This window comes from Piliocolobus tephrosceles, chromosome 7, assembly GCF_002776525.5.
Source record: "Piliocolobus tephrosceles isolate RC106 chromosome 7, ASM277652v3, whole genome shotgun sequence".
NCBI classification, from domain to species: domain Eukaryota; kingdom Metazoa; phylum Chordata; class Mammalia; order Primates; family Cercopithecidae; genus Piliocolobus; species Piliocolobus tephrosceles.
Genome location: NC_045440.1, coordinates 15,388,742 through 15,402,324, shown reverse-complemented (window position 1 = coordinate 15,402,324; position 13,583 = coordinate 15,388,742). Strand labels below are relative to the sequence as shown.

At 34.6% G+C, this 13,583-nt stretch overlaps 1 protein-coding gene across 1 annotated transcript in view; it reads right to left on the bottom strand.

Moving 5' to 3' along the window:
- Positions 1-4,981: 4,981 nt before the first annotated feature.
- The window catches only part of ZDHHC2 (zinc finger DHHC-type palmitoyltransferase 2), a 67,223-nt gene continuing 58,621 nt past the window's right edge, over positions 4,982-13,583 (bottom strand). Inside the window, exons 11-13 of the mRNA XM_023216610.1 lie at positions 12,369-12,481; positions 10,466-10,540; positions 4,982-7,443 (exon numbers count right to left, since the gene is read on the bottom strand). Coding sequence (XP_023072378.1) covers positions 10,500-10,540; positions 12,369-12,481 — 154 coding nt within the window. The 3' untranslated portion in view covers positions 4,982-7,443; positions 10,466-10,499. The remainder of the gene's footprint in view (positions 7,444-10,465; positions 10,541-12,368; positions 12,482-13,583) is intronic.

Here is a 13,583-nt window from a genome sequence, read left to right as displayed (position 1 = left end):
TGTTTTCAAGGCATACTAGAATATGGACTATTTTATTATATGGTGGCATATTAGGTTTATGATGCAATGACACTGTAACTGGTAAAAAAATAAACTGACAGTATCAGACTAACATCACAATATTCCCAACTCGTGGAAAACAACAGAAGAATTAGAAAATTAGAAAATGCATGGAGCAGAAAAAGTTTATTTGGTCAAATTTATAAAGCTTGTGAAAATGTAAGTTGTTTGAAGCCTATAGCTCTTCACTTGATTATGCATCAGCAGGTAGTTTGCAGGAAATATTGGTGTTATCGAACTAGTCAACAGTGAACTTCATTTGCTCTTGTGGACCTAACCATCTTCAGTTCCATAAATTTTTTGTGACAAACAGAAGCTGAATATCCTGATTTGATTTGAGTGCTAAAGATTTATTTTTATTTTTTGGGTTCTTGGCTGACATTGAAATTTTTCTGAATGAGAAGAACCATCCTCAAACACTTCTTTTTTTTTTTTTTTTTTTTTGAGACGGAGTCTTGCTCTGTCACCCAGGCTGGAGTGCAGTGGCCGGATCTCAGCTCACTGCAAGCTCCTCCTCTCAGGTTCACGCCATTCTCCTGCCTCAGCCTCCCCAGTAGCTGGGACTACAAGCGCCTGCCACCTCGCCCGGCTAGTTTTTTGTATTTTTTTTAGTAGAGACGGGGTTTCACCGTGTTAGCCAGGATGGTCTTGATCTCCTGACCTCGTGATCCGTCCGTCTCGGCCTCCCAAAGTGCTGGGATTACAGGCTTGAGCCACTGCGCCCGGCCTCAAACACTTTTTTAACACTGAGTAGCTTTGGAAATTAGCTTTTGCCACAGACTTGAAAATGTTTCTTAATGAATTTGACCTGAAATTACAAGGTAAAACAACATAATATGGTAAATTCATTTCAATAAAAACTCAATTTTAAATAACAAGATTGTCAAGCTGCTTTATATACTTTCTGTGCTATCAGAAGTTAAAACAGCGCTCTATTGCCAAATCCATTTTTAGTGGATATATTTTCCTGTAGCAGTTTTTTGGACCTTGATGCAGTGCAAAGAAAATTTTTAAATTTTAAAAGTATTTAACTGCAATTGAAGACTTTCCTCTTAATCTTCTGTTGGAAATGAATCATCTTGAATGAATGACATGCTAAAGGGCAAATACCAAAAAGATGAATCCTACAAATGCCTTACAAGTGATGAATATGCTTAAGTAAAATCACATGCTCATGGATGGATGTGTCAGTATTTAGTACCTCGACCTATTTGTGTGAAAAGATACTTTCAAAGATGAAATATGTGAAATCTCACTACACATCAGCATTAACAGATTAACTTTCAATTTATTCCAGTGAGGGAATACCAACTTTTAGCCCAAACTGAACAAAATGTTACCTCCTCTCCCCTGCCAAAAAATCCCATTATTCCCATTAGTAGACCTCTATTACTAAAAAAAAAAATTGTGCTCGGTATTTTGAGTTTGCAATTTTTAGAATAAAAATTTTGTAAAAAGTTTCCTTGTTTGAGTATCTTAGTAATGTCCTTCATTTTGTCTTAGCTTGCAAAGCCTCTAATATTTGCTACCTGGCCTTTTTAAAAAAATAAAAATAAAAAAAAAGAAGGCTTGTCCACCTCTCTACTAGAAGAAACTCAAGGGTCTATATCTGTCCTGTTTGCTGTTTCATCCACATTGCCAAATGCAGTGGCTCCTCTGGGTAGACAACCTGAGGTGGAATCAAGTTATGAATGCATGTTATCTCATGTCTATAAAATAAATGTGTCAGAATTTATAAATAAAGGGATAGGAAAAATACTGATTATTGTGTGTCAGTGCTTTGTAGTGAAGGCCAGTTCACATATGCCATTTGCTACGTTGGTGTAATTTATATGAGAGCTTCATTTATAACAATGTTACCTGTCATTTATTTTTCTATTAAGACATTATAGAAATGTAGGACTGTACACATCCAAGTCCTGCAGAATTTTCATTTCAGGTTTTAAAAGTTAAAATTCACCATAGAGTGAAAATTCCAAAAAACAAGATTCATTTACATTATCACTAGACAACTTCCATTTGTTCTAACTTGTATTATATAGTTTTCTATAGCATTAGTCAGTTACATTTAATGTTCAGTATAAAAGCAATTGAGCAATTTCTCTTTAGAAGTCCATTTCATTGCTTTGTAGCCATAGTCTGTAAGGTGAATGAACAAGCTACCTTTCTCCAAAATTACTCTTCATTTTCTTTTTAAAGATAAACTGGTCAATACTCTCCTTCCTGGTATGGAGGAATTTTTTGTACATGAGAATCATTCATGAATATAATCTGCCCTCTTGCTTTATTGTCATAGGAGGGGAAATTCACTGCTTTCACACTCTTCTTTTTTGACTCTTTCTCCCAAAAGATAAGAATATTTGGTACCATACCAAGAAATTGGAGTTCTTTAGCTTCAGACAATATCATCATGGCTTCCAAATTGTTAGGAAATACAAGTTTGCAAGACCCCAAGGGACTTAATATTTTATATCTTACTAGCCATGTCAAGGTTTTAAGTGTTTTTGATGGGGAACTGTTTCACTCATGCCATATACCTGTTTGGTTTTTCTAAAAAACTAATACTGTAAGTTGTTAGCAAGTATCTTGTATCATTGCAAAACCCATGTATAATAAAAACTCGTTCTTGAGCTATATGTGTGTACACAGGCTTTCCTTGCATTCATTGTAGCCATTCTGGGGCTGTCCTCTACTTCTTGCCTAAGTATATGTTTTTTAAATAACTTTAGCACATTTGCATGCTACTCCAAGATTACCTTATAATTAAGGTCGCTTTTTAAAGTATTCAGCTTTCACACAGTAAGTGTTTGATTAGTTCATTTAAGATGTTTTTAATAGTACACTTTAGGGAGCCATACATACTGACAGAAAAAAGACACAAAATCTAAACTGACAAAATAGCCTTGCTCTCATAACTGAGTAAAATACAACATGAGAACTGACATATTCTGTAGTATCTTTAAATTCAGCATCAACAGAATTTTATGTGTTTGTAGTAGTTACTTGAAGTATTATACGTTTTTTTTTTTTTCAATTAAGCACCTTTATCCATCAAACAGAAGCTATTTCAGGTAGGATTCAGCTCCTTGTACTGGTAAGCCTTTGGTAAGCCTTACCTGGAAGATGCAACATAAATCATAGGTTGTCTTCATAAACCATAAAGTAGTAGTATTTTTCCTGAGCAATAGGGAACTAGCCATAAACCAGGGCTTAAAATAACTTATTACAGGTTTCCCTTTGGTTTAATTGGTACTCAAACCACTCAGAAGATTAGTTTTAACAGACATTTTCCCCCAAATGTAAACAATACAGAAATACTGAATGCTGGCTATGAACAAGAACATCAAAAAGATCTATTTTTGAACATTTTTCACCAGTTTGTTTTTTGCCCTCACTTTCCTGCAACAAGAAAGGTCTGCAAATGATTAAAAGTGTCTTCTATTGGCATTGCCCAGATTATTGTATTTGAACTTTTTGCTGGTATAAGAACAATTCTCAGGGGGTGTTGGTGATTGAGCTATTAGATACCTAGACTGCATCATCGTAGTTGTTTGCTCACATTTCAAGGGGACTATTTGAGGAAGGAAAAAAAATGGGTGCCCTGTTTCAGAGTCTCCTGCAACACTGAACATTATTCTGGGAGATACTTCATGTTCATAGTTCTTGAGGAGTTTCTTTGTTCACAGGAGTTTCTTTGAAACAAGCCTACCTGATTTCATCCTTTTGGTGATGTCCACTCTTTACAAGCCAGGGCACTACCATAATAAAAAAAATAAATCTTATGGAAAAGAGAAAAGGAAAATGCATGGTTTGCAACATTATGAAGTATAATACAATTTCCTGTGTTCTATAACAAAATAAGATCCTTTGGTAATAAATTCTAGAGGAAATCTGGTGGGGAACAGATTGCTCAGTTGTAAAATCTATGTTAATGTTGGCTTCTACCTAATGCTTTTCATGGCATTACAAGATCAAATTGCTAAAACTCGCAATAAAAAGTAGAATCTAGCAATTTTTACCAAGACAGTGAGAAAATCCTAGTGGTATCTTTGTAAAAGAGTAACAAATACTTCAGGTATGTAACATAGTCTCCTTCCACATATAAGAGGAAATCGGTGCTGAACTGGCTAAGTATGTGGAAAAGAAGTGTAAAACATTTGGGATTAAGCCAGGTAGTGTTCTGCTTAGGAAGAACACATTTCTGCAGAAAGATACTAAACGTGTTATTTGTGAAAAATCCACTTGTTGAAATGTCACTTTGGTCAAAATATTTGCAGATCAGAATCTGTAGTCTGACTGTGTGGGTGGGATGGTTGTGCTGGAGTATACCTTCAGCATGATTTACAATGTAAACTGCTTTGCATTTACCATTTTCTGAGGTTTGTATCTATGTTTGATCAAAGGTATCAGAACCATCACTTGTACAAACAAGTATCTGACAATATAAGTATATACTAAAGGATACAGTACGACTTCAGAATCAGCCGAGCAAGTTTACGTGTATTTCAAAATAGGGAAAATCTGCTAGTTTATAACATAATGGAGTAACACGTTTTTCATGTTTTCTTGAAGCATGAATCACGATTGCGTGCCTAATTTTTTATAAATATGATTTATATCTTTAATTTCCCTAGTTGAGTTTTTTTTGTCAATGTATGCCGTATTTCCAATAGTTGCCCATTGGTCACAGTGTACTTGAGTTTTATAGTCTGTTTCTAATTGTCCTCAGAATCACTGAACTACTATGAAGTAAATACCTTATCTTCTCACCACCCCTCCCCCAAAGACGTATGTTACGACTACACTGAAGACATGAATTTTGCCATTAGTAGCTCTAATAAACTATTAGGAAAATGTATGCTTAAAATAATTTATATTGTCAGTGCAAAGGCAATTTCTTATAGACAGGTAATGAAGGTGATCAACCACTTTATTAGGGTATATTAGGAGTGAATTCACGGATATGAACTTCCTTGAATGCATCATGATTGTATTCAGATACAACAGTTCTTTAATATATCTTTGAAATAACAATCCTCTTCCCTACATAATAGCAAATAACTAATGTATATGAAGCAATGGTACACTATTTTTAATGCAAAATTTCTTAAATCTTGATTCCTATATAGTAAAATCTATAAAAACAAGAAAAATCAAAATTACCAGTTTAATGGACAATAAGGACAGTTGAAGTATGTGTCTTCAAGTTCGAGTTAAGCCATTAAATTTTTTAAAGCAAATACTTAAAGGTAAATTTTATATAAATATGTACAAAATGTAGATCTATTTATTTAGCACTTGGTTCACTCAGATAAATTTGTATTGTATATCTAATAAGATATGCAATCATCTCCAAAAATTATAACTCCTATAATTCAAAACAAAACAAAACAACCCTTTAAAGGTTATTCACTGTATGAAAACAGAAAGGGAACAATTACAACAATGACATTGTTTTAACTTTTTCAAATCTGATTCTAATGTGCATTGACATATATTTAATTGTATAAAAGACTGGGGGAAAGGGGCGTAACAGTACTCTAGCAGAGTAAAGGATAAAAATCCCTCTTTTTCCCCTAGCTTCCAGTTTGACAAGAGGGAATACTTAATCGAATCCTGTCCACCAAAACAGCTAATAGTACTGTGCTTTGGAAAAAAAAACCTGACTTCATATAATTCTTAATACATCCTGTGCTGCTGTTGGTTTTAAGACTTCTAGCAGTAGCTATAGGTTCCAGTCTGGCACTTCAGGTATTTTTTTAAATGACCAAAACGTGCTCTAAAATGAAAGTTAAAATGTTATCATATTTTCTGAGATTTCTTGAAGCAGATTGTCAGATGAAACTCGTTAGCTTAAAACAAATCTGTAAAAGACTGCAGATTTTTCTATTGTTCAAAGAATTGCACTCTGACTATAAAATGGACTTGGCTGACATTGTTTCCTCCATAAGCACAATTAATATAAAACTATACTTTTAGGAAGGATAAGTAATTGCAATGATCCTTTATTCCATTATCCTCTGGCCTTCTAGTTTATTTTGTATTGAATGTTTGGTTTAACAAAGATTTTGAAAAGTTTATCACCATTTTTTCTTGGATTAAATACCAATTACTTAGTTGGTCCAGTTTTAAAAGGTAATCTGCTTTAAATTCTCAAAATCAGTACCAAAAAAAATACAGAGTATTATTCTAATTGTTAACATTTACATAAATTATACTGGACTCAAGAAAACTTTTTTTAAATAGTGCATACAAGGCACAAGAGCTTATCATATTGACTGAAGCTGAACATTCTGGCATCAACAAACACACCATTTTAGTTTATCTCAAACTAAATTTCCAAACAGCATCCATTTTAGTTCATGTTGAACTAACTTTCCAAAAGTTTTATGATTTTTATTTGATGATTTGCATAATTTAATCTTAATAGGTGTTTAAGGAAAAATATAGTTTACCTGTCATAATTTTGATGAGATGAGAAACAAATAATACAGATATCACTGGAGGGTAAATCTGTTGACCTATTAGAAATTATTAAGAGAAATTCAATATTTTTACTATGTTGAACAGGAGAAATAATCTAAAAAGAGATTTTTAAAAAGCCAAACTGACAAAAGAATGTCATAAAACAATCTTCATAATTGCTATCGTAAATTTCCCAATTTAAGAAGATTAGAAGAGATGAAAATATATTTCTGATGTAATAGAAATGTACTGTATTCTGACAAAAGTATTCCAGCCAACTGCTTTAAGAGGGAGCTCAAGCTTCAATGTCCACACATTTTCCAGCAGAGAACAAGGGCTGGATTTAACTGAGGCAAAAATGGCTGAAGATCTTCAACTGCAGGCCACCTGGACTCTGTAATGAATTTTCATAATTATCACAGTTCACTCAGTCTGAGGCTGGATTCACACCAGAGGAACAAAAAGAAGTATGCTTTGCCACTTCCACCTTCTTAAAGGTAACAAGTTTTATGAATAACGCTTATCATTATAATGTGACTTGAAATCTCTGAAATCTTAATATCTTAATAGTCTCCATTTTCAGATTCAGAAGATCAGAGCATTAATGGACTTTCTACGTGATAAACTGTGCTACCCATGTATTTGGGTAAAAGCTGGTCCTTGAATTTATTCCAAGTTTTTCGGAGAAGATGTTTTCCCTGTTGATTAATAAACCAGAACTACTTTTAATATTTAATAGGAATCTGTATTAGTTGTAACAATGTGTGTACTGGGTCCAAAACATGTTATATTTTAAGCAATGGCTTGGAGATAACTGATCAATTCATATTCTGCATTTCCAGCCAAAGGGATATAGGCACAACTGACCAGTGGCACCTTCCTGTGGGAAGCCTCTTCCATCATCTACAGCATTGATACCTTGAAATGAAACAGAAAACATGAAACTACTGTGTTACCCATAAACATGCAAAATGAACCAACTCATTTCATAATCTGTTTCAATAGCATCCCTCATTCAAAACTGTTTACTATGCTAGCAGGCTCAATAGATGTGTTCTTGAATACGGACCTCTACATCAATACTGCTCAAACTTTAATATGCTTATACAAGAGAGGATCCTATTAAAATGCAAAAAAAAAAAAAAAAAAAAAGTGCAGACTCTGATTCAGTAGGTCTAGGGTAAGGCCTAAGATTCTGCATTTCTATCAGTCTTCCAGGGCATGACAATGTTGCTGGTTTGGGGCTACAATGTGAGTGGCAGGGTTCTGTGTTGTTAGCTCTGCATTCATCTGAGGCTGAATGGAGCTGAGGAGTGGCAAATGAGTCGGGAAGGACATCTAGGGAAATGATTTTGAAATTTCATGTGCATAGAAGCACAACTTTTTGTTTTGTTTTGTTTTGTTTTGTTTTTCGAGACAGGGCCTCACTCTGTTGCCCAGGCTGGAGTGCAGTGATGCGATCTTGATCTCAGCTTACTGCCAATTCCGCCTCCCTGGCTCAAGCCATCCTCTCATCCTCCCACCTCAGCCTCTGGAGTGGCTGGGACCACAGGCACATGCCACCACACCCAGCTGATTTTTTTTCTTTTTGTATTTTTAGTAGAGATGGTATTTCACCATGTTGCTCAGGCTGGTCTTGAACTCCTTAGCTCAAGCAATCTGCTTGCCTTGGCCTCCCAAAGTGCTGAAATTACAAGTGTGAGTCACCACGCCTGGCCAGCATTTTTTTATTTATACCATGTGACAGGAAAGGTTGGAAAGCTAAATTTAATTTACTTTTCAGTACTAACTATGGGTTTAGGCACATTATAACCATTTGGAAACTGCTGAACAAACACATATTTTATAAAAAGGTGACATCATTTACTAATGTAGTTCAAAAATAGGAGGAAAAAATATGAAGTTTGTTTTTTTTTGTTTGTTTGTTTTTTAAGAGTCTTGCTCTATCACCCAGGCTCCCAGGCTGGAGTGCAATGGCGTGATCTCGGCTCACTGCAACCTCTGCCTGCCGGGTTCAATCGATTCTCCTGCCTCAGCCTCCTGAGTAGCGGGGATTACAGGCACGCCACACCACACCCGGCTAATTTTTGTATTTTTAGTAGAGACGGGGTTTCACCATGTTGGTCAGGCTGGTCTTGAGCTCCTGACCTTGTGATCCACCCATCTCAGCTTCCCAAAGTGCTGGGATTACCAGGCATGAGTCACCGTGCCCAGCCAATATGAAGATATTTAATATAAATTAGGCACATCAATATCAGACTATTATTTGATATAAATACAGTTTGAATGAATTGCAAATCTGAGATGCAAAGCAGGAAAAAATTATTTTTAAAACTCTAGTGTCTATTAGCTACTTTAGGGAAAATTAAGAAAACAAAACATGTTACTGCAACTGGTTATATCAATAGAAACGAAACATTACATCAGAAATGTTTGGGAAGACCAGGATCAGGGGTACATTTTTAGATCTATAGCACTGATTCATGCTGCCGTTTTGTGATTATGACTACCAATGTCATATTTGAATTAATAAAATCAAGTTTCTGTCAGATTTTTAATTTCAATGTTTTTATTTTGTCACTTATCCGTCCAATGTTGAGAACCTACTATGTGTCTGGCATTGTGCAGGGTGTTGGAGATAAACACAATGCTGGTATTGTGTCAAAATACTGGGAACTCTCGATGGCTTTTATATATCACCGTGTAACTCTGTAAAACGCTTAACACCCAGAAAAATTCCTAATAGCACTGACCTTAAAAACAACAGTTATTGTAACTGATAATTTCAAAATATTGAAAAAAATCCTGTGAAATTCTGTTTTACAGAACTATGTTCTGTTTAATATGTTATTTGTGGTATTAGCTAGTGGTTCATATTTGCTATAGTTCCATTCTAAAATTACATTTATAGTTCCATTCTAAAATTATTTTCAGAAATATAATAATGTGTTTTGCTATTTAATCCAATTCAGATGAAATTTTCACTATTTTAGCACTTATGGTCAGGTATTCAGAGCTGATCCTGGTCTTCCCAAAATCAGATACTAGTCAGCTGGCAAACTGCCAGATCAGCATTTGGCTATTACAATACATGGCTAATTTATCAAAACCAGAACAAATAAAAACAGATATCTATGAACTTTGATGCAAATCATTTTGTTTTACAAGGGAATCTCCTGCTTTTCATAGACTTCAGGATTCTAGATGGCAGTTTTGTAAATAGAGAGTTATCTTGCTACCTTTAGTATTCAGCTCTGTAAATTGTTTATTATATAGTTGTTTGTTCCAAAGGGGTTCCTTATTGTAGCTTTTTATTGACTGCAGGCTTACAAACAGATCATATGTTAAAGAAACTGATTTGGAACTGCTGGTTTTTAAGAAAAATACAGTTTAAAGAAAATGATTTGGAACACCTATTATTTTAAGGTTAACACATGCTATGAGGCCCTACTATGACCCAAAAATGGGAATGACAGTGTGCTAATGAATACTTTAATGAGATATAATTATACTGTACTTAGACTCAGTGAGAGTTTCCTAATGGTTGGTCAAGGATATGACCACTGTATATATTCTGAAAAATGAAGAAAAATTAAAAATAATTATTCTAATTTCTAATTTCACTTTATAAGTGACAAGATAATTTTTACGTATAGTTCAGGATTTTAGGATTGATCCCTGCCACTTAATGCATTACTATCAAATGACTTTTGTTCATCAACTTATTTCTATAATTAATCAAGTTAACCTAAATATCAGCTAATACTGAAGCTAGGTCTGTGCTCAGAAGCCTCAGCATGGCTAATGCAATCTCACAAGTCAGGTAAAAGATCTTCTATATAAGTCACTCATAAATTAATAAAAATGTTTATGGAAACTATTTACCCTAAGAAAATTAGAAGACTGTTAAAAATATAAAATAAAGGGAAAATCATCGTACTTTTGTAAAGTATGAATTTATCTTGCTTGAAGAGTTAAGTCTCATTCTCCATGGTTAATGCAGGATTGCTCATACCTTAATGAAAGAACATAAGTTAGCACTTTTGGGTGCTTTTGAACAAATAAGCAACAACTTGTTATTCATCTATGAATTATGAATCCCTTAGTAGACTTCCAAAGGTGCCTTGTACGTAATAAGGGTATATATAAGATGGTTATAAACACACACACCCCTTACACAGTGCCAGTTACAACCACTCTCTCTCTCTCCCACACACACAAAACACTAAAAACAAATTATTTTACATCTGAGGAAGTAGAGGAACATAATAATGAAAGATATACTGACCCACACTGCTCACATCAACTTACGTCGGTGTTTCCAAATGCTTCCTCTACCAACCTCATTCTAGTCAAACCAATCTTTGAGCGCTTTCTCACCTCATTTTTCTTGTTTCTTTTCCTTCCTATACATTATCTTTTAAACTTTAAATAGTTCTTCATTTCATCCATCCAACTAACAAAAAAATTAATTGAACATGCCGAAGAATTATAACAGCATGTGAAAATCAAGAAACCACTGCTATGTTAATACAAAGTATATAAGATGAAACGTGAATCCCTTCTGGACGAAGAGGAGTTACTTTTTTTCCACTTCTCAACAACTGACCCCCAACTATTTCTCACTTCTCTGCCTCTAAGGAAACTGATGGATTCAAAGAACAAATTGGTGTCATCAAATTTTGTTTAGGCAATGCCTTTTCCTTGCCATAGATTAGAAAGTGAAATGGCATGTCTGAAGGTTGAGAGAGTGACCAAATTATGAATAGTCAAATCATGGGACTCTCTGGGGGGAAAATATATTTGTTAAAAATAAGGCTATTTAAAGAAAGCTTATATTTTAGGAGAAGATGACTGATAATATATGAAATAATGACTAGAATATTTACTTGGGATCATCCATTTGTTTTTCACTACCACTAAATCCCAGAGGTTTCTTCAAACTCTCATGCTGTCTGACTTTGGTTCACTACACTTTAAAACGTTGACCAGTTTATTTGAAAAGACTAGAAACGAAGGAGAAAAGGTTAATAGTCTAGTCTGAAGATTTTCTGGCTAATAACAGCTTAATCATAGATGTATGGCTTTAACTCCTTTATGTGGACACCACACATATGTACACACATATGCATGTATGATCACCCTATTTTATCTACTCCTTACCAACACTGAGAAATAGGTAGTCTTTGGAAAAGAAGGAAGCTAAGTCTAAAAGATGTTGGGTAACGTAACAAATATCACACACTACTGGGAGCCTAAATTAGGATTTTTAAATCAGGTCTGACTTCGAAGCCTTGCTTGTTCCTTGCTAATAAACTACACTGACTGAAGAAAACAAAAGATTAAAATTAACAACAGTAACAAGAGGAATGTGAGTGGGATATGAAGAAATCTCAGGCAGCTGAAGTTATGGTAATTACACAATAACTTTACTCAGACATTTTGAAATTGGACAGAAATCTTGGAGTAAAAGAACTGAATAATTTAAGGTCCTTTTCAGTGGATATTTTTCTACTATCTGATTTTATTGTCGTTTTTTTCACTTTTATACTTTATATTTTGAATTTACTTCTATCATTTTACTTGAGGAATGTGATAAAGATTTGGTTCTTTAAACAGAAAAAAGGCAATGCAGATCCATCTTTCACAAAATGATTTTCTGCTGCTAACAGGTATTAACGAACCTCATGAATAGTTCTTTGAAAATAATTCTGAATTTAGAATGGGAATCTGACTCCAAACTAAGAAAAAGTCTGCAGGTAATATAATGGATTTTTTTTAAACCACGTTTACCTTCTAAAGATAAAATATATCAAAAGATAGCCAAACAAGCACACCCTTACCTGCTTTGCATTTTCCTGGGTTTGTGCTGCTGTCCGTCCAAGACTGAGAATCAGTAAGAAGGTGGCTCTGGGACTCTCTCAATGGCTTTGCAGGAAACTGATGGTTTTCGGGACTGAATAATAATTGAATAATCATCAAAATCATCATAAGCTAATTTTTGATAGTAAAGTTGATTGTTTCTCAATATATGGAACCAAAACCACTTGCAATGCAAAATGATTGCAGGAGGTACACAAAATAATGTGGGGAATACAAGAAGAAGGCATTAAATAGCACTGACTAGTGGTGAGAAAAGTGTTCTCTCTTCAGTCTCTTTTCCTTCTTCTGCTTAATTACGATAAGATGACAATCTCTAACAGTGGCAAATCTCCAGAGAATAGTCCTCAACCCCAGGCTTTAGCAGGTAGTTAGAACTTAATAATAGTATTTTATTATCAATTTTATGTATGTATTTATGTTTGAGGCAGAATCTCACTCTGTTCCCCAGGCTGGAGTGCAGAGGTGCAGTCATAGCCTCAACCTCCTTGGCTCAATCAATCCTCCCCTATCAGCCTCCTGAGTAGCTGGGACCACACCACCGACCTCAGCTAATTATTTTGTTTTGTTTTTTTGTAGAGTGGTCTCCCTGTGTTACCCAGTCTGATCACAAACGCCTGGTCTCAAGTGATCCTCCTGCCCTAGCCTCCCAAAGTGCAAGGGCCACCACCCCTGCCCTATTTTTAAAGTTGTATTCTATTTATAGAATTCTATAATTCTATTCTATTCATGGGCCACCACCCCTGCCCTATTTTTAAAGTTGTATTCTATTTATAGAAAGTTATGCCAGTTTCTCATTTGTAAGAGTGGTATAAACTGGTTTAAAAATAAGCATAAGTGCCAATTTAAATAGAGAAAACTATTAATTTTGTAAGTGATATGTGGATATGGAAGAAAATACGAATGTCATGGTAGGAAGACAAAGTTGAAGAAAAACTGGCCTACAGCTTCTTAAGTGGCCTAAATGGTCTTGAACACAATTTTCTCTATCTTCTTCTTTAAAACTGAAACAAAAAAGTTTGAGCAAACTATCTTGTAGGAATATAAAAAACATCTGAAATTATCAGGTCTTACAAACCCAATGTTCAGTCTGGGGAGTGAGGAGTCTTGTAAGAAGTATTTTCTTTAGAATTTAGGTGGAAATGCCATACATCAACATATTGGATGGCATGAAAAAA